At 46.2% G+C, this 23250-nt stretch overlaps 1 protein-coding gene across 1 annotated transcript in view; it reads left to right on the forward strand.

Annotated features, from left to right (window-relative positions):
- Window positions 1-6339: 6339 nt before the first annotated feature.
- Tbx15 (T-box transcription factor 15) overlaps window positions 6340-23250 on the forward strand; it is a 102180-nt gene continuing 85269 nt past the window's right edge. The window contains exon 1 of the mRNA XM_021196300.1: window positions 6340-6700. Within this exon, the coding sequence (XP_021051959.1) occupies window positions 6496-6700 (205 nt within the window). The 5' untranslated portion in view covers window positions 6340-6495. The remainder of the gene's footprint in view (window positions 6701-23250) is intronic.

Genomic DNA, 23250 nt, shown 5'->3' on the forward strand with positions numbered 1-23250 from the left:
AGAAGAAGAAGAAGAAGAAGAAGAAGAAGAAGAAGTGAAAGGAAAGGACAGGAAAGGAGAGAGGGAGAGAAGGAGGGATGGAGGGAAGGAAGGACTAAAGGGAACTCTTTAACTAAGCACCTGCAAAACCACCAGCAGGGAGGAAAGATGAAGACACCTTTTAGAAGCGAAGTTAGAATTGCTGGGAGCCCTGGGACCAGAAAGAACCCCCCAAAGAACTTTCTGCCTCAGATGTGTCTGGCTTCTAGATTTGGCTTTTCTGGCTCCAGGCCTGCTGGCTCAAGCAAGAACCCACCCCACGTGATTGAAGGCAAGCAAAGCTTTTTGCTGCTCTCAGCTGGTCCTCCAGTTTCTCCTGTTTATGCTTCCTAGTGCTTTTCCCAAAGCTAGAGCCTGCCCTGGGCAATTGGTGACTCTCACAAGCAGTGAGCCCTGGAAGCAGAACGCTCATTTCTTCCATTTGTCACCTTCCATTTGAACCTGAAGGTGTCCCAGTTCGGAGAAGGGGGTGAAAAGACAGCAACATGGATTAAGTTTTAGATCAGGGAGAGCCTTGGCTGAAGTTTGGGGTGAAGAGGTGCCAAAGGCAGAATGACCTCAGTACGTTCGGGACAAAGGAGTGTGAGGTCAGAGTGTTTCCCAGCACGCCTGCGCGTGATGCTGTGTATCCTAGCAAAGTACCATCTATGTTTAAGTCTAGAACGGGCGATTACAGGGATATATACGGCGCAAATATGTGTTTGGGAGGTGAGATGGTCATCAGCTTCACATACAAGCAGACAGTGGATCCTGGTGTGCACACATTTGATCTGGGGTGCACACGGCCCCAAATCTGAGGGCTCAGTGCTCTCCTCTACCGTGACTTTGGCACTGAGTGCAGGTAGACAAGTTACACTAGCCTGTCTAGGGATCCTCAGACAGGTTCCCCACTTTCACTTAAGGGCTTTGCTCAGGATGGAAGTTCCGTTTCCTACGAAGGGGAGCCCAAGGAAGGCATAAACCCCGCTGCTGGGTACCTCCAATCAAGGAGAGAAAGAGGAGCCGAGCCTGAGGGAACAGGATTTCCTCGCCTCTTGGGCGCGGCCGCAGCGAGCAGGGCCACACAAGGCCCCCTTTGTGGAGGGGCCAAGCTCCTGAGCCGACCTAAGTCAGGGAAACAATAGTTCAATGTTGCGGCCCGCCTGCTCGGCCTGCCGGGCCACACTGAGGCGGCGGCCGAAGGCGAGGAAACCGGGTGGCGCTTTTTTATAGTCACAAATATAAAATCGGGGCTTTCCCCCCTTCGCTTGCCTCTTGCCCCAACGCCGATAGAAAGCAGATAAATTTATGAAGGGCGAGCTAAGAGAATAATTACGGGGTGAAGGCCGTTAAATTTTATTTCAAGTCCCAAAGGCAAAACCTGCGATTTTATTGCAAACATCTGGAAGGACCGAGAGGTGGGCACGCTGCTGGGTTAAAATAAAAATAGACGATTTTTATTTCGCGAAAACAAAAAAACATCATTAAAGACCTTTTGCTCCCACTGACTTTTATTTTTAAAAACTCTGTGTTGGGGCAGGGGCGGGGCAGGGAGGGAGCGCTGGATAGCCAAGGACTCAAGGCAGTGTCTCAGCTGTCGGGCACCAAAGCCAGCCTAGGCGACTGGAGGTGCGCGCTACAGGAAAAAAGAGAAGTGCTGTTTTGAGCAGGACTTGCCCTAAATTACTCTTCTACCTCCCGCTGCAGCCTAGGGCTCCAGGCCACTCGCTCGTCCCATCCCTTGCTTCTTTTACTTTGGAATGCCAGTCTGAAAGCAGAAGTGAAAGACGTAAACACTGGCTCCAGTTTCCCAGACGAGTTGATAGCAGCCAGAATAAAACGTTAGGTCTGCCGGTCTTCTGCCCCCAATCCCCAAAATAACTTGCTTATTCTTAGCTGCAAATTACTTAGATCTTCGCAGTATGGCGAAGGGAAACTGAGGTCCTCGCCTGTTAATCGACTTGCCTAAGGTCACACAGTTTGGGGTCCGAAGTAGGCCTGATCACCAGGCACACACCTCACCTTGGAGTCGCCATGATTTTTTCCCACCCCGTAGTCGCCTCATAATATTTTACACCTCCCTTGATGGCCAAGTTCATTACAATCCCCTTGCCCGCACAGAGTGTCCTTCCCACGTGTTTAGGGGCAGCCTAACTCTCGTCCTGCTGGCCAGCTATTCCTAACTTTGTTTTCAATTACTAACTCAAAATTCTCTGAAATCAAAGCCGGCTGGTGGGTCACCTCCGCAAGGAGGCATTAGCAGAGAGCCATTTAAGGTGGTATTTAGTGTGCAGGAGGGAGAGAAATGTGCTCCGAGAATGTGGGTCAGGGTTCCATTTCTGGGATGCCTGGTTTTTCTCTATTCTTGTCCTGATGCTAGGAAATGTTTTTACCTTTGAAAATTTGCTGACTGGGCAGGGTCAGTTTGAGGAGGGCAGTCTTTGTATTACCCCCTTTCTTTCCTGACATCCCCCACCCCCTTGTACAGGCTATGCCTAGATCTCACTTCCACATACGGTTCTGTTGGTGTTCAGAGACTCCTGGGGAATCTTCTCTGGCTTTAACACACTCCCTTCCTTCTTGCATTCAAGCAGGAGCTGGGCTAGTTCCTTAGGCTAGGTTTTTGTCAGTCAGTTTCAGGCCTGAAATAGACCTGAGGCAGATCCGTAGCCTGTAGAATCAGCTCAAGTCACAAGGTGGAGCCTGTAGCTGGGAAGCCCTGAGAATGCCTAGACATCAGTCTCAAGTTGAGAGCCCCACTCTTCTCCCTTCAAACTAAAAGGGAAAGAAACTAAGGTAACAGGGTAATTTATGAAGACCTCTGAGTAATCATTAGAAGGAAAAAAAATGACGCATACAGCCATGGCCACATTTCAGTTAACCCACCACCCCTCTCCATTCTCTTGACTGTATCCTGTGTACTCAAGCCAAATATACCAAACCATCTTCTTCAATTTCTCCTGCACCTCTCCCACAGACACAAATTTATACACTAAGGAGTACATACCCTTAGAAGGGTAGGTTATATTAACTCCAACGGGGGGGGGGGAGGGGGAGCACACTTGTAGCCCCTCCCACTTTGGGGAAACTTCAATTTTCTCATTGTTTCCAAATCTGTTTATCTTCGCTTTTTGTTTTTTGTGGCTTAATTTGTGACTCTAGAGTACATGCCTGAATATGGGTCAGGGTGGGCGTGACTTGAAGAAGACATGGACTGATTTCAGAGTGGAGGGCTGTGCTGGACATGAGCTCAGAAGGGGGGTAGAGGGGTTTGGGGAAGGGTTGGTGCTGATGCTTACCTTGAAGGCACTGTTGCTGCTCCCTTTTCTCTGGGACACTTTGTCTGTGGCCAGCCACATGGGTGGGCTCATGCTGTCAGACTAGAGCTTGGGTTGGTGCATGATTAAAAGAGCTCTCTAAATGTTTTTAATTATATTTCTGTGGATTTTCCCCCTCATGTGTGTCTGTCTGTCTGTCTGTCTGTCTGTCTGTCTGTCTCTCTCTCTCTCTCTCTGTGTGTGTGTGTGTACAGAAGCACTCACACACACTTACGCTCATACTTGTACATGCCATGGTGTAGCATACAAGCAGAGGCCAGAGGAGAACATTGCAGAAATTGGTGCTCTTCTTTAGTCCGTTCTGTGGGTTCCAGGGATCAAATGCAGGTAGCTGGGCCTGAAGGTGGCAAGCACCCTAAAGGTTGAGCCAGTTTGTCAGTCCAAGGTCTCTTTCTGGACCAAAGTAGTGGTGAGGCGGGGCAGGACTAATGTGAGCCCACAGAGGGTGTCTGCCCTATTTGGTACATCCATTTCTCAGTCCAAACCAGGCCTTTCAGAGAATAGGAAAAAAGCAGCTTTCAAAAAAGACAATGGGATGGAGGGAATAAATAGAAAAGTCTAGAAGGTGACCCAAAGCTTTCTTATTCATCGTGGTGAACTGTTGGCTTGTAGCCACAGGGTTCTGAGAGTCCCTATTAGACCAGAAGCTGGAGTCAGGCAAGAGCTGCTGGGGAAGGGATTTGTAGGGCTCCAAATAAGTCTTCAGGACTTTTTGTGGGAACTCAGTATCCAGCCACAGCTCCTACAAGAAATGCTGGTTGGTAAGGGCTCCTTGACACTCATGTGTTCCCAGAATCTGCATGGACAACCACGGATGCCTCTGGCTTTCTTATTCTTGCTGCCTTCAAGTCTTACAAAACTCCAAGAAGGCCCTGGAACCCAGGACTGATGGCAACATACCCTTTAAGGAAGGCTCTTTTTATGTTGGCCTTGCCACCAGCTTGCCCTTGTCTAGGCTAGAGCGTGATTTGAGGGAAAATTTAAAAAAGCAAAGTTAATCCTACCTCTTAAAAGGCCAACGAACATTCAATACATGGTTGTCGCTTCCAGCAGCAGAGGGCTCTCAATGATAATGGCAGGAACTAAATTTCCTTGGGGAAATGTGGCCTTTCAGAGGTGGCACAGCCTCCCTTCCCTCCTTCCCTCAGCTAGTTCTCTGGAGCTGCTCATATGCTCTGTACTCCTTCTAACTTAATTACTCAGACCTTGCTTAGCGCCTGGCTAGACTTATTGCTGGGCCTCCCGGATGGTGCTAAGTTTTCCTCCTTTCCCAGCTTCATAGCCCCAGGATAGAAGTATTTTGACGGGGACTTTGGAATGGGGAAATGAGGCTTTTAGGCCTCTGCTCTGAAATATGAGATTTCTTGTTCTTTCTTTTTTCTTTCCTCTTCACCTTTCCTCTTTCTTTCTTTCTTTCTTTCTTTCCTTCCTTCCTTTCTTTTTTCATTCCGTCCTTCCTTCCCTTCTCTTTTTGGCCTCCGTATAAGTCTGTGTTCTGAGGCCTTATGCCATTCATAATCAGGATAAATAACCTGGTGGGCTGGTGGATAACAAAAATGGTGGGCGATGTTGTTTTTAAGTTCCTAGGTTATCTGTGGAGAATGAACCGTCCTGAAAGCTTTAAAAGTGAGGAGCGGGAGCAAAGGGAGATCATTGGTAAGAGATGAGAGCCGAGTTTTAAATATGAGGGGATTTAAAGAAATTTTGAAAAAGTTCCTTCCCGGCGGCTATCAGAAGTCTTACCTGTCTTTTTCTGGGCACCAGCTGTGGGTTCTTTGGAATAAGAGCCCGGAATAGGCGAAGCGCAGCTCAGAGTCTGCTGCGCTATGAAAGTTAATATTTGTGTGGTGCGGGGGGGGGCAGTCTAGCAGGGTAAATTTGCAGACCCCGAGGCAAGCTAAGCGGGCTGGTCTCTTAACTCTCAGCGGGCCTGTCTCCTCCCTCCATCAGGTAGAACAAGGAGCCTGGAGTCCTGAAATGCTCAGTTATAAGACCGGATGGCAACAGGACATTTCAGTTTGTTTCGTTTTTTGCCTTAACCAGACCCGCTTAGAAAGTCATTGATCTGAAACACAGTAGAAACCTGCGTAGAGAAATTTGGGCAGATCTCAAAACCCTTGGGGGCATGGGTGATATAATCAAAAATATCTTCTGCCTTTTTTCTTTTCTTTTCTTCTTTTTTTTTTTTTTTTTTTTCTTGAGGAAGGAGACAGGTTAGCATTTTGTCACAGCATCAACTTCCCAGATCTGCATCTGAATTGAGTACGGACAGCTAGCTCTATTAGACCCTGAGAGTTTGGAAGGAAGACTGTATGGATTCGTATTTGGACTTGTAGAGTCTATAAAGGCGAAGATCAGATTTTGACTTTGAGCTGTCCTGACTGCCCTCCTCCTCCAGAGAAACAAGTCGGGCGCCGGGAAGCCAGGGGTTAAAGTTGGCAGAGAAGCATCCTGGGGATAGCCAGCGCACAGCCTTGGCCCGAGCCTCAGTCTCTCCCTTCTCCCCATTGGCCCGAGCTCTCGGGCTTTCTCTTGTTCCTTTCTTGCCATTGGCTGGGGGCTGACTTTCCTCCCCTCTGCCTTTTTCTACTCCCCCTCCCTTCTCCCTCACCCCTCGGACGGGAGCTCACTGCCTACCCCCTGTTCCTCAGGAAGGGAGGAATTCAGGGGGGAAAAGTTTCCCAGAAATTTGGATCAGGGAAGGACGGGAAGAACGAAAGGGGAAGGGGGAGAGGGAGGAGAAAAAGGAAGAGGGAGGAGAGAGAGGGAGTGAATTAAAAAAAGAAAGAAAGAAAAGAAAAGAAAAAAAAAAAAGAAAAGATGAAGTTCAGTCAGCAGAGTTTGTGAGCGCCTGCCCGGGTGGGTGGGGAGCTGGACTCAGTGCTCATGCAACGGGCGGGCGGCCTTCGTCGCGCTCGTTCCTAGAGGCTGGGGCAGCTGGGGGCACCGGTCTGATCCGGTCGAGGGCGGGGGAGGACACGGAGGGAGGGCGCAGATCACCCGCGGAGCCGCCGCCCCAGCTTCGGCCGCGGCGCCGCCGCCTCTCCAGGGCCGGGTCGGCGGGCGCTCGGAGCGTGCGGCCGCAGGGCTGCCAGCTCAGTAGCGCGGGCGAGAGGAGACCCGGGTGCGGGCGGCTAAAATGAGTGAACGGAGAAGATCTGCAGTCGCCCTGAGCTCCCGAGCACATGCCTTCTCCGTTGAAGCCTTGATCGGCTCAAATAAAAAGCGGAAACTGCGAGACTGGGAGGAGAAGGGGCTGGACTTGTCCATGGAGGCGCTGAGTCCCGCAGGCCCACTCGGAGACACAGACGACCCGGCGACACACGGCCTGGAGCCCCACCCGGGTGAGTGTGTCGGATCGGACGATGGGAGGCGGGTGGAGAAAGAACACCAGCCGGTATCCCCGCGAGTGGAGAGAGGCCCTGCCTGCTGACTCCCTGCCTCACTCCGACTTGGGTTCCTTTTTCTTGGCATAAGTACCTTGAGCCTCCCTAAATTCGCCGGAACCAATTTGGGGGCCTGGCCCGAGCCTTGCGTTTTAATCGCCAATTTCAAGGCCTACTTGCGTTCATCCCACTTCTCTTGTGGCAGAGACCAAGGGCTGCGGGTCCCTGGGTTTTGAAGAGTTCCGTCATAGACACTGGAGAAAGAGCCCAGTGGATCTGAGACTTGCTTCTGTACTTCTGAGAGCCCCCGAGTGCTGCCCGGCGAAGCCTATAAGGCAGCCATGAGAAATGTTTCGGTTTTCTCTTTTAGTTTCTCTCCAAACTAAGTTTTAGATGGTGGAGTACAACTATTTCTACCTCACTGGGGACATAGTAGATAGACACTGTATCCTGAGACCCAGGTCTTTAATCCGTGCCCACATCTCAGTATTTGGGTGGGTGCACGTTTCAACTAATTTTCTTAGATCTATCCATATTGTACACAATTAATATGCACAGAACACTTAAAACTCAAGGCGGATGTCAATGTGTGTATTTTAACAGACCGGTAAGAGGGAGAAAACAGCTTCACATTTTGTATTAAGTGCCAAGATTTCAACAGTGCAAAACAGCCCGGGGGAACAGCTGTTGTCAAAATCCTGTAAGCACGCGCACAAACACAACACTCATAACTCGGTTTAGTGGCTTCAGAATACTTTCAACAAACAGTATTTTCAGCCCAGATTTCTAAAACCCTGCAGAAGGTGTCCCTGCGGACCAGCTAGGATCCAGGACTAGACCCCTTGTCCTATGGCTTGGGGGAGGGGGGAGAGTCGGGCAGCCGCCCACGAAGGAATGGGAGCAGCAGTAGGTTCGGGAGCTTGGGGATCCTGGCCTGAAAGCTAGCCAAAGCCCGAAGAGGGACAGCTGTCGCTTACATTTTCTCTTTCAGCAGTGACAGTTCAGTTTCCACGCTCCCGAGGCTAATAATAACTCGATTAGCCAGAGACCTGCAGAGACAGAGTTTCATGAAATCTCCGTGTTCTTGCGGCCCGTTACGGAATTTGGGTTTAGTGCTGGGGAATTATTTTTATTAGTCGATGAAAAGAAAATTAAAAGGAGATTTATTCCATCCATCCACGACTTTCCCTCTTTGGGAGCTAGGGCAGGTCCACTAGGTCTGTCTGCTGTGTGGGCAATCCAGGAAGGAACCTACGATAGCTAATGTGTGTCCTCTATTCTGTCAGGGCCCATCCCGTCACCCAATTTATCTGCTGTCAGGATTTCAGTAAGGATCTGTACAGTTATTGGAATGTCTTAGAGGCCTTCTGGCAACTTTCGATTTGGGAATCTCTGTTATTTTATTTTCCTGACAGCGGAGAAGGGAGAAATTATTCGACTTAGCAAGACTAATGTCTTGTCAAGGGTGCTTTTCTCAGAGGGAGAGTCTGGGTTGCTGGGAGTGTGTCTGGTGTCCTAAGCTCAAAGGGGCTTAGCATGTGGGGTCCCCAAAACCATTGATATAGTTCGAAGCTCCCTCCTTCTGTCTTTATCGGGCAAAAGTGAGGGAAGCAAAGAGAGGAGCTGGAAAAGAGAATATTCCAGTCATGTGAATGTGGAGAGCTGGTCTCTGGAATTTTGTTTAGTAGCCCCAGTCTCGGCCTGACAAAAATTGGATGGAATATAGAGCTAACCCTAAGCGACACGGTTCAGGCGCTCTATTCCATTATTTGATCGCCTGTTTAAAAAGAAAGGGGGAACACTAAGGCTAGGAAACAACGAAATGAATTAATGAGCAAGGTTCCTGAAGAAGGAATTCAAAATTGAGAACATTGGGTAGCCTGGCATGGCCTTGGGCAGATGAGACCTTCAGGTTGGAGCTCTGGCAATGACTTAAAGGCTTTCTTCTGCTCTGGACGTGGGATGAGAAATTATCCTTCAGGGGAAAAAAGGGGGGGGGTCTTGGTGTGGAGACAGTCTGAACCCTGTCATAGCTGTCCATTCTAGACCTAACTGCACAATTTGTGAGCAAAAAATTGAGAGCCGGGTAGCTTTTCTTCCTCCTCTAGTATAGTTCCCTGTCCCCCACACAAGGCCACATTTAGAAGGAATCACTTAGATGGCTGAGCTATCCTGTCCAGAGGAGTACGTTTCTCCTACTGGGTTTCAGGATTTGTCTTCTGTTAGGGTGGAAGAAGTTGATGTGTGAGTTGTTGGTCTTAAGCAAAGGGGGAAAATAAACACAAAATAAAACCAAAGTGCCTGGGGCCTGGGGCAAGATTAAATACTCATGGGGCAAAGTAGCTGTGCTCTCACCATCTTCTCTTTGACCGATGATACAACTATTTTCGGCTGGCCCTACCTAAGCCTGAAACCAACGAGACCGTCAGACAACCCAGGGCCCAAATTGTAAAGCTGAACAGCAAAGCAAACTTTTAAATTCAGAGACTCGGGCTGGCCCTCTGCCTTTTCAAGAACCGATTTTCTTTCCGGGTCTGGACAAAGCTGGCTTTAGTTGGCGCCTGAGCACCCGAAGCCTGGGGCGCCAACCTGTAGCTGGGGGATAGGAGTGGGGAGGGCAGCTAGCCAAGACCTCCACTTTGGAGGGTACTCATCGGTCAGAGGACACGGTACTATTTCAAAAACTTCCATGGAAGCCTTGTGGCCTCCCAAATCTCAAGGTCTGCGGGACTTCGGTACAGATGTCTGCCCTAGTTTCCTAATGGCACTCGCTCTCCCACTCCTTGTCTTTCGGATAAGTCTCTAGGACTTGGAAGCCACCAGCCGGAGAGAGTCTCAAGGCCCTGGCCGGTGGCTAAGCCCAACAGAAGAAACTTTTCACTCAGGATTGGCGGAGCAGTGGCGGTGGCTGCGGCCTTGAAAATGTATTTCGAGCGCGGGGCGGCGCCCTCTGCACTCGGACCCATTCGACGCTCCACTGGGCTTCCTTCCCCCATCTTTGGTTTGGACATTTCCCGCCCGAATCTTCAGCGGAGTAAGGCCAAGGCCCGGTCTCCTGCGGAGCGAAATAATTCAAACCTTCTGGGGGAGGGATTTCTCCGTTTCCAGCCTGCAGGCCGAAGGCCTTTCGGCCAGCCACGGGTTCCACCAGTCTAGGGAGGTGGCATCAGTCGCGGGTGGGCAGGTACAGGCAGGCACACTCAAGCACACTCACACTCGGGCTAAGCAGAATTTCTTAACGTTTTCGTTTGCATCCACCAGCGCAAACCCTCGAGAAACGAGATAGGAGAAACTTCTGCCCAAGCAGAAGCCTCAGCAGCCCCAAAGCACTTCGTTTCTAGTGACTGCCGACTTATCGAGACCAACTGGTCACATTAATTAATCTTCCAGTGTATTGTTTGTTCGCTCAGAGTAAAACTGAGATTTTAATCCTGACATTATACCCACCCCAATCCCAATAGGGAAATAGGGTAAAAGAGCAAGTGACTGGGCGCTGGCGCTGACATTTAAGAAACGGATACAGAGGGATGAGCTGGGTGGGAAGAATACTAATTTCAAGCACTAGGTTCAGGTGGCCAGGGTAAGGTGTGCGGAACCCTAAGCTGCTGCCGACGGTCTGCCTGGGTTAGGGGCCTGCGCATAGGACTGTTATTCCTCTGTGCTGTGGGCACTACCCCGGACACATTCATGTGTCCAGGGTGCACCCGGCACCAGAGAAGGGATTATTAAGTGGGACTTGGAAATTTGCCTTCAAAACAGTCTTCCTCAGAGGCCCCCTCTTTGGTAAGTGATCTTGTGTGAAGAAGAAGCAGAGGAGGAGGTAAGGATCGAATTTGGTTTTGGTTGGAAAGGATGGTCCAACCAAAGACATTCAACTATTCACTGGAAGATGAGGGCCAAGAGTGTCTTTTCAAACACGCCTTCGTCAGTGTCTAAGGCAAACGTCTGTGGATGCGCGGGGTGCTTGGAGAAAGGGGCCTATTATCCGAGGCTAGGCGGTAGGAATTGGTTGTGGAGACTATGTAAAATCCCGGTGGTGGTAGAAGGTAGTGGTTGAAAAGGAGAGTAATCCCAACTCAGTACACCTCACAGAAACAACAGAGGCCAGAGAGTGAGGGAAACTTAGGTCACCATGGCTTCTTGTGAGGGGCGGCCAAGGGGGCCTTGCTGCAGCTTACTTCTCGGTAGTTAACCCCATCCTCAAGCTACTGAATACTAGGCTCAGGCTGACAAACTGGTCTGCGTAATAATAATAATCTAATAATAATAATCGCTGAGGTTCGGGGAGAAGTCACCCCTACACCTCTAGACTACAGTGCTCACTCGGGATCTCAGATTCCTCTCTTGTGCCCCACCTCCATCCCCAAGGAAGGCTTCCCTATTGAAATCTGCTCACAACCAAGGGTCCTTGAAAGTCTCAATTCGTTTCCCCCCTGGATTCTCCATCTCCGGAGTTCTTACATTAGTCTTAGTCGTCGTTGAACAATGCTTCAGAATTTCCATCCAGCCACTTTGCATCTCCTGAGTTTGCAGATGAAATTCCCAGAGTTCCTAAGATGATGTTTGTGCAGGGAGAAAGAATTAAATTTCTTGGAGCATAATTCAAACAGAAATCAACTGCACCCTCATATCAATAACCCCGGAGCTGTAAAATTGTAATTTTGAAAGACAATTATTCATGCACAATATTTTTAGTTTGTGTGGTATGAGTGAAGAATGGCCTAGAGCTCGTAACCTGAGGGTCAACCCAACAACAACAACAACAACAACAACAAAAAACCAGAATAGTAATGCGTGTTCTCTGCTTCTCTGTACAGTATTTTTTTTGCATGTGGATACAACCCTAATGGAAATGACCCTCCATCTTTAATCACTCAGACTAGACAGATGCAGAAAGTCAAATGCAGCCCAGTTCAGAAGCCCTAAATGCTGCTGACTCAAGCCTACCCTATGGCATTCATTGCTTTCATTAAAAAGCAGAATATTCCAGATACACCACAGCAAGACTGTTAGCAAAAAATCAAGATATTAATATGAAAGACTAATTCTTTGGAGAGTCTAATCATGGCCCCCAGTAGAACTCTGCTCTTATACCCAGGACAAATATAGTTACTGTAAAAAAAAATGTGTGTGTAAATTCCTTTCAGTGTGGTGGTATGGTCTCAGAGTAGAAAAAGTGTGCATGTGGGGAGGGGGGCAAGGGAGAGTTGGCCGGTGCAAATTCCGCAGCAGGACTAAAGAGCAGATTGGAATGCCGCTGCTCAAAATCCTCTCTCCATCCTTGAAATGCAGAAATCTAGCTGATGAACATCCTGGAGGTGTAGCTGCTTCTTTCTTACTCACAAAAGTCAGACCAGTTGAGTAGACATCATTGAAATCACAATCTCATCTATGGCTCACATTTTGACTGTTTGGAATAGTTTTTTCTTTTCTTTTCTCCAAATGAGGAACAAACCAGGGAACTCTTGGCTGTGGAATATCTGTGCACTCTTTTCTGCATGGGGTTTTTTCTGACTTTGCCCTTGCTGGTTTTTAGTAAGCCTGGAATTTTATATGCATGTGACTGAGATACTCCCTGGGTTTGCACTGGGAACAGCAATTAGCAAATTTATAAATCAGGTCTGTTTACACTTCTTTGGGGGAAGGATAATCATTACTTAATTTAAGTGAGGCCTTTGCTCCAAGTGTCTGGGTGGAAAAATGAGACTTGGTAGGGAGGACCTGCTGTGAAATGGAAGATGTGGGGAACTTAAGCAACTGGAGAGGGTTAATCACCATGTATTCAGCACCATTAGTGGCATGGAGTAGAATAGAGGCTGGGTGTTTTGTTGCATACAAACTGCTAAGGAGCTTTTCATATCAGAAGTGAAATCAGGCAATCTCTACATAGACTCTGTATTTAAAACAAATGAACAAACAAACTAGTATCCAGCGTGTGCATTATGAAGGTGTAAAAAGGACACATTTATGCATGTGAACACCACAGCCATGTTTGAACACTATATTCACAGGAAAGTTCAGAACCAGAAGTTGCTGCCTCCCCCACCCCCCAAACCTCCTTGTGTGCAGGGTGTAGCCAGTTTAACAGATTAGGAACATACATTAGGAAAGGCAAAGCTTTGTGAGGTGTGTGTGTGTGTGTGTGTGTGTGTGTGTTTCAAGACAGTTTCTCTGTGTAGCCCTGGCTGTCCTGGAACTGGCTTTGTAGACCAGGCTGTCCTCAACCTCAGAAATCTGCCTGCTTCTGCTTCCCTGAGTGCTGGAACTAAAGGCATGGGTCACAATCATCCAGCTGGTGAATTTTTATGTGTACTTTAAATTCTATAGAATTTAAGATTTGAAACTTCTAGATACCGAGTGTTTCCACTTTCCTCATAGACTCACCCAACGACTTTGAACAAATGCTAAGAGAAATATCAGCGTGTGAAATTGTACAAATGTGATTGAAAACAACACTAGACACTGACAGCAAGGTTTCTCCTTTAATTAGTTATTTAATTTTGTGAATAATGCCACTTTTAGTTTGTATGAACAGAATGTTACTTTTAATTCTAGGAAATAATTTCATGCCTCCCACAGGAAGTAAGTGGAATAGGAGAAATTTGGATAATAATTATACATTATAGAGTTGAGATAAGCATTGCGAATTAGAAAAAAAATTAATTTAGGAAATATAAAACAATGTAGAAATGTATCCCCTAATTGTCTTCCATTTCTTTTCTTTCTTTTTCCCTCTTACATTGTTGTCAAAGTTTAGATGAGATGTGTGCAGAAAATTGCCGCATGCTTTATAGGATGAGACCTAAAGGAAATCGACAAGCAAACAAACTCCTGGAGATACTGGAGGTGTGGAGGCTCGCACTTTTAGTTTGAGTAATCAGTAGGCAGAGACAGGCTCTTTAAAGAGTTCTGGGCCAGCCAGGGCTACAAAATGTCTCAATAAAACAAACACACAAGAAAAAGAAACAAAAACCCAAAGACAAATTTATCGCATGGCTGGTAAAGTTCCGTTTTATTAGAGATCCTTATACCTCTAGTGGGGGACCTGGAAACTTTGTGTACTTCCAACTAGATGAACGGGTTCCCTAAATCCTGTATCCGCGGCCTTCTCTGAAGTTTTCTGTTCCTGTCTTCACCAGCACAATAGTAAGGTCTCCTAAGGATCCAGAGACAGTTAACCTTGCTCTCTGCTCCTCGCGCCTCACTTCAGCTGCCTTTCCGCTGGGGGAAAACGGTAGCTTTTTAGGCGTCTCGCAAGAAATTTCAGCTGACATTTCACCAGCGAAGGAACTAGAGTGCATCCTTCCCTGTGAACCCATAACTGGGGAAATTCGGATGATCTTCACAAGGGGCTAAGCCGGGGTTGGGCCTCCGCAGTGCAGAGAGGTGGAGATCGCAGTGTTTCCTGAACAAGTTTGGATCCAGCTCTGGAGCAGGGATGCTGGCCGGTGGGGCCGGGGCTGCAGGCGCTGGGGTCGGGGTCGGGGGAGGGAGGTGGCAGACAGGAGAAGGGAGCAGCTGAGCCCTTTTTGGTTGAGTTTTTAATCTCGAGGGATGGGCCTTGCGAGTTGTCGCTCTAATTACATACTGGAAGAGTGAGAGGGCTCCTGACTAACCCGGGAAGTCCTGGGAGAAGGCATCCCTCAAAACAATCAGACTCCCCCCAAACAACGAAAGAAAAACAACGGAACCCAAAGATCTTACACCTCGAGCCCTGAGGGGAGTTTGGGTTTTGCTTTCATCAGGCTGAACAAATTTCCGAGGAATCAAACTGACTTCAAACATTAGCAATTAGAAAGCAAGAATCCCTGGGCCTGCAGAACTTTTAATCCTTAACCATTTCCAAATGGGTAATTCTAGGGTCAGTAAATATTGTAGCCAGTCTGTTAAAAAGAAAGAAAATCATACTGTTGGTTACCTTGCCTAAGGTAGACTCCTTTTGGGAACTCTGCGTTGCCCCCTGCGGACAGAGATTGTTCTTTGGCTGTTATTGGGGAGACTGTGAACAGACAAGTGACTTTCTTAAAAGGGAACCCACTCAACTTTTCAGAGAAGGCTGGGGACGGACTAGTGGAAATCACCAAATTCAGCAGGAAGGCCTCTCTGGTGAGCTCAGTCTTAGCGGGTACAGGGAACTACTGCCTCAGGCCACCCACTGTGCCAGACCGGAATGGCCTGGACCTAAGCCAGTAGTTAGGTAGCTTGAGTATTTTTTTAACAACAACAACAACAACAACAACAACAACAACAACAACAACAACAACAACAAAACTGTGCAACTGGTCTTCGAAGTGGGAAGGGGCAAAGCATTTTGGGTCAATGGCTGTGTCCACATCGTGCTTTCCCTGATTTCAATATTTTTCAAGTCAGAAGCTTAATCAGATTTGTTGCTGTCACAGCTGTTACTAGCATAGAGGAGAATCTACATGCTCTGAGGCACCAGTGAACTGAAAGGAAATGCAAATGATTTATTCTTTGACCATATTCGGTTCATGAATCTATATCTACACACTATTTAGTAGAAGAAGGAAAAAAAAGAAAGCCGTTTAGTTTAAAGTTTAGACTTTAAAGAGACAATGACAGAGTGTTATGGCTCCAATCTAAAAGAATGAGAAGGTTCAGAAAGCAGAGTGGGGATGTTGTCTGTGATTCCTCTCAAGGGTCTGACAACCAAGACTTCCACACCCTCTCTCCATACTCTATTCTATGTCCCTGTACTATGGTAGAAAGAGGGCGGGACTCATTTAAAGCAGGAAGCTTAAATTGTACTGCTGGCTTTGGTATTAAAGTTGAAACAGAGATATAAAAGCAGACATATTAATGTTGAAAGAAAGTTTTAAAATTGTTTCATAGCAGCTAGTGAGGCCTCCGTCTCTGGCTTGTGAGATGAGAGAGCCAGTTTCAAATGAAACATGAAGCCCATTTAGCCACAAGATTCCACTGCCCCTGTGAGCTCTTGTTTTGAACATATTAACACTTTCTCCCAATGCACCTTGGCCAATACTTGACCCACCCTTTTACACCAGTGGGATGAGGGAAATTTTACTGCACTTGTGGAACAGTGCAGTAATACCAATCTAAGGTCAAAAAAATTTAGAGCTAAAATTAGGTGCTTTCATGGAGCTCTTGAAATTATATTATATTAATATCACATGTTCAGAAAACAGAGAGCGGCGATTTCAATCCTATGTGTTTGATGCCTAAATGAAAAGGGCCAACAAGAGCTCTGAGGCACCAGTGAACTGAAAGGAAATGCAAATGATTTATCCTTTGACCATATTCGGTTCATTTCCCAGAAATAATCAGAAAAATCAAGCATCCGAAAAATAAAGATTGAGGAAAGTAGTGTATCCCTGGTGAGCTGAACTGGGGGAAAACCACTTGCTCTCTCTCCCTGCCTGAGCCCGATGGAAAGCACCAGGAACTATTTTCCACGTCTAGCCTGCTAAGCTGAGACCTTGATCTGGCAAGGACATGAGAATGCTAAAAGGATGACTTAGTAACAGGCTGAAGGCTTGTCAACAAGATAGATCAGAAGGCAGCTTAGCATTCAAGACCTCTATTCATAGCAGCTGAACTTGAGGGCAGGGTCAGAGGCAAAACCCGGGTCCTGCACACACCTAGTGGTGTTTCTCTTGTTCCTATTTTGTGAGGTCCTGCTTTCTTACAGACTTTTCTCACCCAGTGCTGGCTTCCTACCCCCATCTATGACTTCACCTTGCACAGACCCTGGGATATGCAAATTTTACTACTTCCCCTTGACTCACCACTACTCTGGAGATTGCCTTGAGAGAAGGACCTTGTTCTCATTGCTTTTGTTTTTGTTTTGTTTTGTTTTGTTTGAGAATTTAGCATTTAGTAAACAATAAAAATGCAATGACAATCATAGCCCAATACAAATGATAACAAATAGCAACATTCTTTGGATATGTAAATGTATCAGTCATTGAGTTGATATATAAAGTATACATATGTGTACACTTACAGACATATTTCTAATTATTTACATGCAGCAAGTTCAAATATGAAAACAGTTACTCTTATTGCATTACTTTTTCTTTCTTCCTTTGTTTCTTTCTTTCTCTCTCTCTCTCCCTCTCTCTCTTTTTTAATTTTTGCCAGGCATGGTAGTGCAAGGCAGATCTCTAAGTTTAAGACCAGCCTGGTCTACACAGTTAGTTCTAGAACAGCCAGGACTATGCAGAGAAATCCTGTCTAGAAAAACAAAAACAAAAGAGATTTATTTATTTATATATCTTATGTGTATGAATGCTCTATCTGCATGTACACCTGCATGCTAAAGGACATCAGATTTCATTATAGATGTTTGTGAGCCACTGTGTGATTTTGAATTGAATTAAAAATCTCTGGAAGAGCAGCCAGTGCTCCTAACTATGCGCCATCTCTCCAGCCCTGTGTTATTATTTCTGTTTGGTGCAATGAATGTGTCATAGGAACCCCGTTCAAAGTGCATATTCTTGGGGTCACGTTGCTTGCTTCAGAGCTCTGGTTCGAACACGTCCTAATTGTATGATCTCAGGCAACTTAATGTCCTTTAACACAAGCTTTGCCTCTGTGGAATAATAACAATAAGTGTGCTCATTTTTTAATAGTGGTTGTTACTAGGATCAGCTGAGACAGTACATACACAGGAAGAAAAGCTTACCTTAATATTTGACATTCCTTCTGCATGAGTTGAAAATAGTTGGTGTCTTTAGTGATTAGCATGAGTGTGCAATGCCTGAAAATTGTAATCTATGTGCAGCCAGTGTGCACCTCCCTATTTTTCTCTAGGAGTTGGCTCCTTACCCTATTTATAGTCCGTGAATAGAAGCAGTACAGAGCCTGAGTATGTGCGGTAAATAAACTTAGGCAGAACTGAGAGCTGTTGCTACTCAGTATTCCACTGAGACAAAAAGCCAGAACATGATGAGCTCGAAGGGAGAGAGTTGGGGTGCCCAAGGATGGAGACACATGGCTGCCATGCAGTAGGTAGAAGGTAGGGCTGCCACATTCAGGTTAACCACTCCCCAAAGAGCTCAGCTCTGAGGGGACAGAGTGGGGTGTGTCTGTTTCTCTCTGTGTGTATGTGTGTGTTTCTATGTGTGTCTGTGTTTGTGTGTGGTTCTGTGTGTGTGTTTCTCTGTGTGTGTATGTTCATGCATGCCTGTGTTTATGTGTGTGTGTGTGTGTGTGTATGTGCATGCACATGTATGAGAGAGAAATGAGAGGGAGAGAAGAGAAAAGAGAAGAGGCAGAGGAGGAGGAGATCAGGAAGGAATTAAGGGGTAAGTTTAAGGGATAACTTAAAGACTCACTTTTTTAAAAAAAATATACACGGGTGTTTTGCCTGCATGTATGTCTGTGCACCACATGTGTGCAGTGCCAATTGGAGGTCAGAAGAAACCACTGGATCACCCAGAACCAGACTTACAGTGTGAGCCACCTCGTGAGTGCTGGGATTCTAACCCTAGTCCTTCAGGAGGGTAGCCACTGCTTTTGAATGCTGAACCACCTCTCCAGCACCAAAAGATTAACTGGAAGGAAGACCTGAAAGTGAGGGGGAAAGAGCTTGTAGAATGGAATTCCTGTCCTCTGAGAGAGCAACAAGTGTTCCTAATCCCTGAGCCACCTAGCCAGCCCCTTAACTGTTTGCTTATTACACTTGCCAGCTAGTCCTCAGAGGGGAAACAAAATCATTGTTTCTCCATTGTACATACTGGGAAGTTGAGGTTCAAAAGATTCAACACACAGCCTTGCAGTTCCAGTTTCCTCTCACCTCCGCTGGCTAGTGTCCGATTTGAACTGTTCCTGTTGCCAGTATCCATAGAGCTGCCCTCTACTGTTTCCTTTGGAGATGTGGCTTTGTTTTGGTTTTGCTTTTGTTTTTGTTTTCTGAGACAAGGTTTCTCTGTGTAGTCCTGGTTGTCCTGGAACTCACTCTGTAGACCAGGTTGGTCTCGAACTCACAGAGATCCTCCTGCCTCTGCCTGCAGAGTGCTGGGATTAAAGCCAGACCACAGTCCAGCTGAGATGATTTTTAACTGCTGTAGAAAGAACATTTTGAGCTTGCTGCCTGCTATACCCCAAACTGATCATTAATCATTGTAAGAGCTTATTTATACTTTTAGGTCTCTGGTCCTTTGTTGTTAGTCCCTCCTGTGTTCAGGTGGCTTTAATGGCACCCACTGTAGAGGGTTCCAGGGACAGCAGTATCAGTGGAGTTTCTAATTCATGATCTTTGGAATGGGACATGTTCAGTCTTCTTGCTGTGCTCTGATTTTTTTTTTTTTTTTTTTTGACTGTAAAGAACAGACATCTCAAGTCTGAAGGGTAGTGGCTACATATTGAATTCGACCTAAAGCCTCCTCATCCTAAATCCCCTCCTGCAGTGAGATTCAGGATAACTAACTGCTCTGTTTTACCCATTCCCCTTCTCCACTCACAACGGAATGGATGGAGTCTCATTGGTAATTGATTCAAAATGGAACAGCTTAGGAAAGTATCAGTTGCAGCGACGGGCAGTTCCCTCACTCCTAAGTACAGCTGATTTTCTCAAAGTCAGCAATCACAGCTGAAATCCCTTTGCCATGGATTGAATTTACAAAGGAAGAGATGCTGATTTCCACAGTGGCTTCCTTTTAATGCCTGAGGATTAGGAAACTGCCTTGAGGACCCAGGGTGAGTACACCCACTCTTCCAGTAGGCTTTAACGTTAACCTCTCAGTGGCTGCTCTGATTCCTTTGTTTGTAACAGCTCTATTTGGTGCAGTCCTGTTTGCTCTGAGGTCTGTCACTCTCAGGATAAACACCTACGTTCACTTGTAGCCTCTCCTGCTTTAACTGGATGAGATGCCAGTATGCAATCAGGAACTTATCAGGGAGCTTCTTTGCTTTCTTCCCTTTTTTGTCCACCTGTTCACTGTCTCTCCATCCCTTCCCCTCCCTTCCCTCCCACTCTATGCAACTTTCCTCTCTTAGAGAGCCAGATGTCTCCAACAGGGATTTGGAGAAAATCTACACCCATTTACCTCCCTGATTTCCATATATATAATGCAGTTCTTGGCTGTTTAATTGTGCAGTCTGTTACATTCCTGTCAGTTGTGCCGAAGGACAGAAAAGGAGCCTTTACAAGTTGAAGTGAGCAAGATGTCAAAGTCCATCTGTTTTCCAGCTCTGCTTTTTCCCTGCCAGCCCTGGTCCACACCAGCAACTCATCTATGGGATTTGATACATTCTCACATTCTCGAGGCAATAGGAGCTTGCGAAGCTCCAGGTCTACTTCCTTTCTTAAGGAACACTAAGATCCTTGACTGTCCAAGTTGAAATAGAGATTGTGTGAGATGTGTTACTTGCCTGACTTTGGCCATCCCATCTCTCCTCTAGCATTCAGAACTGCATGCCTGGTTCAAATGCAGGGCACATTAGATGCTATCTGGCCCATCTGTCCATTATCCAGATTAGACTGTGACATCACAGAGATTTAAGGCCTCTTTGTGATATTCTGACTGGGTGGTAGGTACTGCTGAAGGGGCTGCCTGCATATGCAAGGCCAATCTGAGCAGATAGTAAACTAAGCATGCATGAGTGTGTGTGCGTGTGCGTGTGTGTGTGAGTGTGTGTGTGTGTGTGTGTGTGTGTGTGTAAGGCTGGAGTGATGGTGGAGATCTGGGTGTTATGCTCCTTAGCCTGTGTGGGTGAATTGGTTCCGGATGTTAACATTTTTTTCCTTGGGGCTTGGCTACATTCTTCTTTTTCTTTGCCTGTCTGTTTTTCTGCCCACATTGTGGGGCCTTCCCAGCTGGGTAGCTCATTGCTCATGAGTATTGAGATTTCTTTTTCCTGGCATTGGGTGGGGACCAAACCCATGGCCTTGTGCTTGCTAGGCAGACACTCTACCATCAAGCCAAATCTCCAATACTACTAGTGAGTATTGAGAATGGAAGTTATATTTTTTCACAAAGGTAACTTTGGGGATAAATACATAGTGACAGACATTAGAATTTCTACCTGGATTCTTTCCTGGATTTTTTTTTTTTCTTTTTTTTCTTGGATATCATATCAACTCTATAGTACTTTGGAGCCTCATCTTGATAGTTGTATATAGGATATTCTGGAAAGACGACAAGATTTCACACTCTTCAAGCACTGCCTAGTAAGAAAAACCGAGACATAACAGGCAGGCTACTATAGGCTGGACCCAGAGGGTATGCATTAAAGCCTTGGGAGCCAGACCTTGCTGCTTGGGAGGTAGGCCATTTGTTAGTCGGGGCCTAACTGGAGGACATTAGGTCATTGGGGACTTGTTTAGAGGGCCTAGGCTCCTTCCTCTCCCTCTGCTTCCTGCTTGTCATGAGGTAAACAGCGTTTGTATTTCATGTCCTCCCTTGAGTGATGTTCTTTTTCAGCATAGGCTCAGAAATGACACAGCCCTGAGACTCCTGAAACTGTGAGTCAACATAACCTTTGAATTCTTTAAGTTGTCACAGTGACAGAGAGCTGACCCACACAGAAGGCAAGCAGACAGCTCTGCACCACATAGAAATGGAGGATTGGAGGCAAGGAGGTTCTTTTTTTGAACCTAATTCCATCTCGGCAGCTTTGGGCAGGTGACTTAATTACTCTGTGTCTCAGTTCCAGGCACGCGAAAGGAGAACCATAGTGCCCTCTGCAAGGCGGTTGCAATAGCTAAAGGTTTTAAGTGCTTGGTATCACGCTCAGTGCACACAAATCATGTATTGCTCCAAATTTTACTTTTGGTAAAGGGGAAAACTTGGAAACTGTTGGGTGTCTGTGTGAGACTGTTGGACACTGAAGGCTCCACACTCCCCTCCCAGCCCCTCTGCACACTCTCTGCTGTCCTTCCTCCTCCCCAGCTGTTTCTATCCCTTCCTGGTGACATTCTTGCCATCCTTTCTGTTTTAGAATGCATTTCTCCTTTAGTGTTCTTTTTGAATAAAGTTTATTCTACTTCCAAGTCTCATGTTAAGCTCCCAAGATGCAGGGACATTTCAAGTTGAAAAAGGGTGATTGATATTGTTATGATGTTAGTAGACATGATGTACAAGCACAGCTCCCCCGCATAGGCCCTACCATAGAGGGAGGAGGACTTGGACGCCACTAATTTGTCTTTACTTGGTGTCTGCTGCAGGGAGCTCTCTTTTAGAGGCATCTGCAGGATTTCCTCTCAGCATGGTGCCATTGTGCTTCTGGGACTTAGTGGTGAAGAGGAATCCCAGCTAAATAATCTGTGGCTCTTACAGGAATACTTTAGACCATATGAAGGTGGGTGTCTGGCTTTGCCTATCTCTGTAAGAAACCGGCTCTGAGCAAGCTCCTACCCGGCATCATTTTATCTTCATAGAATACTTTCAGACTGAACACTGCACGTGTGTGTGTGTGTGTGTGTGTGTGTGTGTGTGTGTGTATTTGCCCTATTAAACTCATTACCTCAGTTTTTTAGGCAATTGCTGTATATACTCAAGGAAATGGTTTTTGTGGTCTCTCTGCTCTGTGAACATTTTTGAACACATGTAAATACATGTTAAACACCCACATAGTACTTTTCCTTGATCTTTACCCACAATATGGAACTGGTCATATAGAACAAGTAAAGTAAAACAAGACTGAGACAGGAGGATTATAAATTCCAAGTAGTCTGGGCTACATAGTGAGACCTTTCTCCATAAAAGAAAAATCAATGAATTAATCAAACATGCAAACACTCCCCTACAATCTCAAAATCAATATTTTAAAAGAAGACTTATTTATTTATTTTATGCATGTGAACATACTGTCACTCTCTTCAGACATTGGATTCCATTACAGATGGTTGTAAGCCACCATGTGGTTGCTGGGAATTGAACTCAGGACCTCTGGAAGAGCAGTGCTCTTAACTGCTGAGCCATTTCTCCAGACAGGAATCAATACTTTGTAAGCCGCACTTTAATTGGAAAACCCTGAGAACACTGTCTTACTTATCTTTGCGTTCTTGTGAACAAAATTCCCCAAACAGAATTGACACTTGTCCAACTTTGATGATGGGCTTTGTAAGCAATGAAGCCACTGTAAGCATGGCTTCACGATGGCCTAGCATGACATATCTGCCAGTCACTTCTAGGTACGTCGTCAGGCAAGTCAACAGATCTCTCTAAACTCTGGAGTCTCCCTCTGTAATGGGGATGAGAACACTGGATCTGAGTAAGGAGAGAAGCTTATTTAATTGTATTATTGACAAGGCATTTCTGTAGTCTCAAACTGCCCCTTGCATGTAGAGCTTTGTGCTGGATTTTGTTTTGTCTGAAATAGTGGTAATATTTAGAGGCATGGTTAGTTTTAAGGGAGTTTCTTTTTCTTTTTCTTTTTCTCCTTTTCTTCCTTTTTCTTTTTCTTTTTTCTTTTTCTTTTTTCTCTTCCTTCCCACTTTCCTTCCTTCCTTCCTTCCTTTTCCTTCCTTCCTTCCTTCCTTTTCCTTCCTTCCTTCCTTCCTTCCTTCCTTCCTTCCTTCC

The sequence above is a fragment of the Mus pahari genome, chromosome 4, assembly GCF_900095145.1.
Source record: "Mus pahari chromosome 4, PAHARI_EIJ_v1.1, whole genome shotgun sequence".
In the NCBI taxonomy this organism is placed as follows: domain Eukaryota; kingdom Metazoa; phylum Chordata; class Mammalia; order Rodentia; family Muridae; genus Mus; species Mus pahari.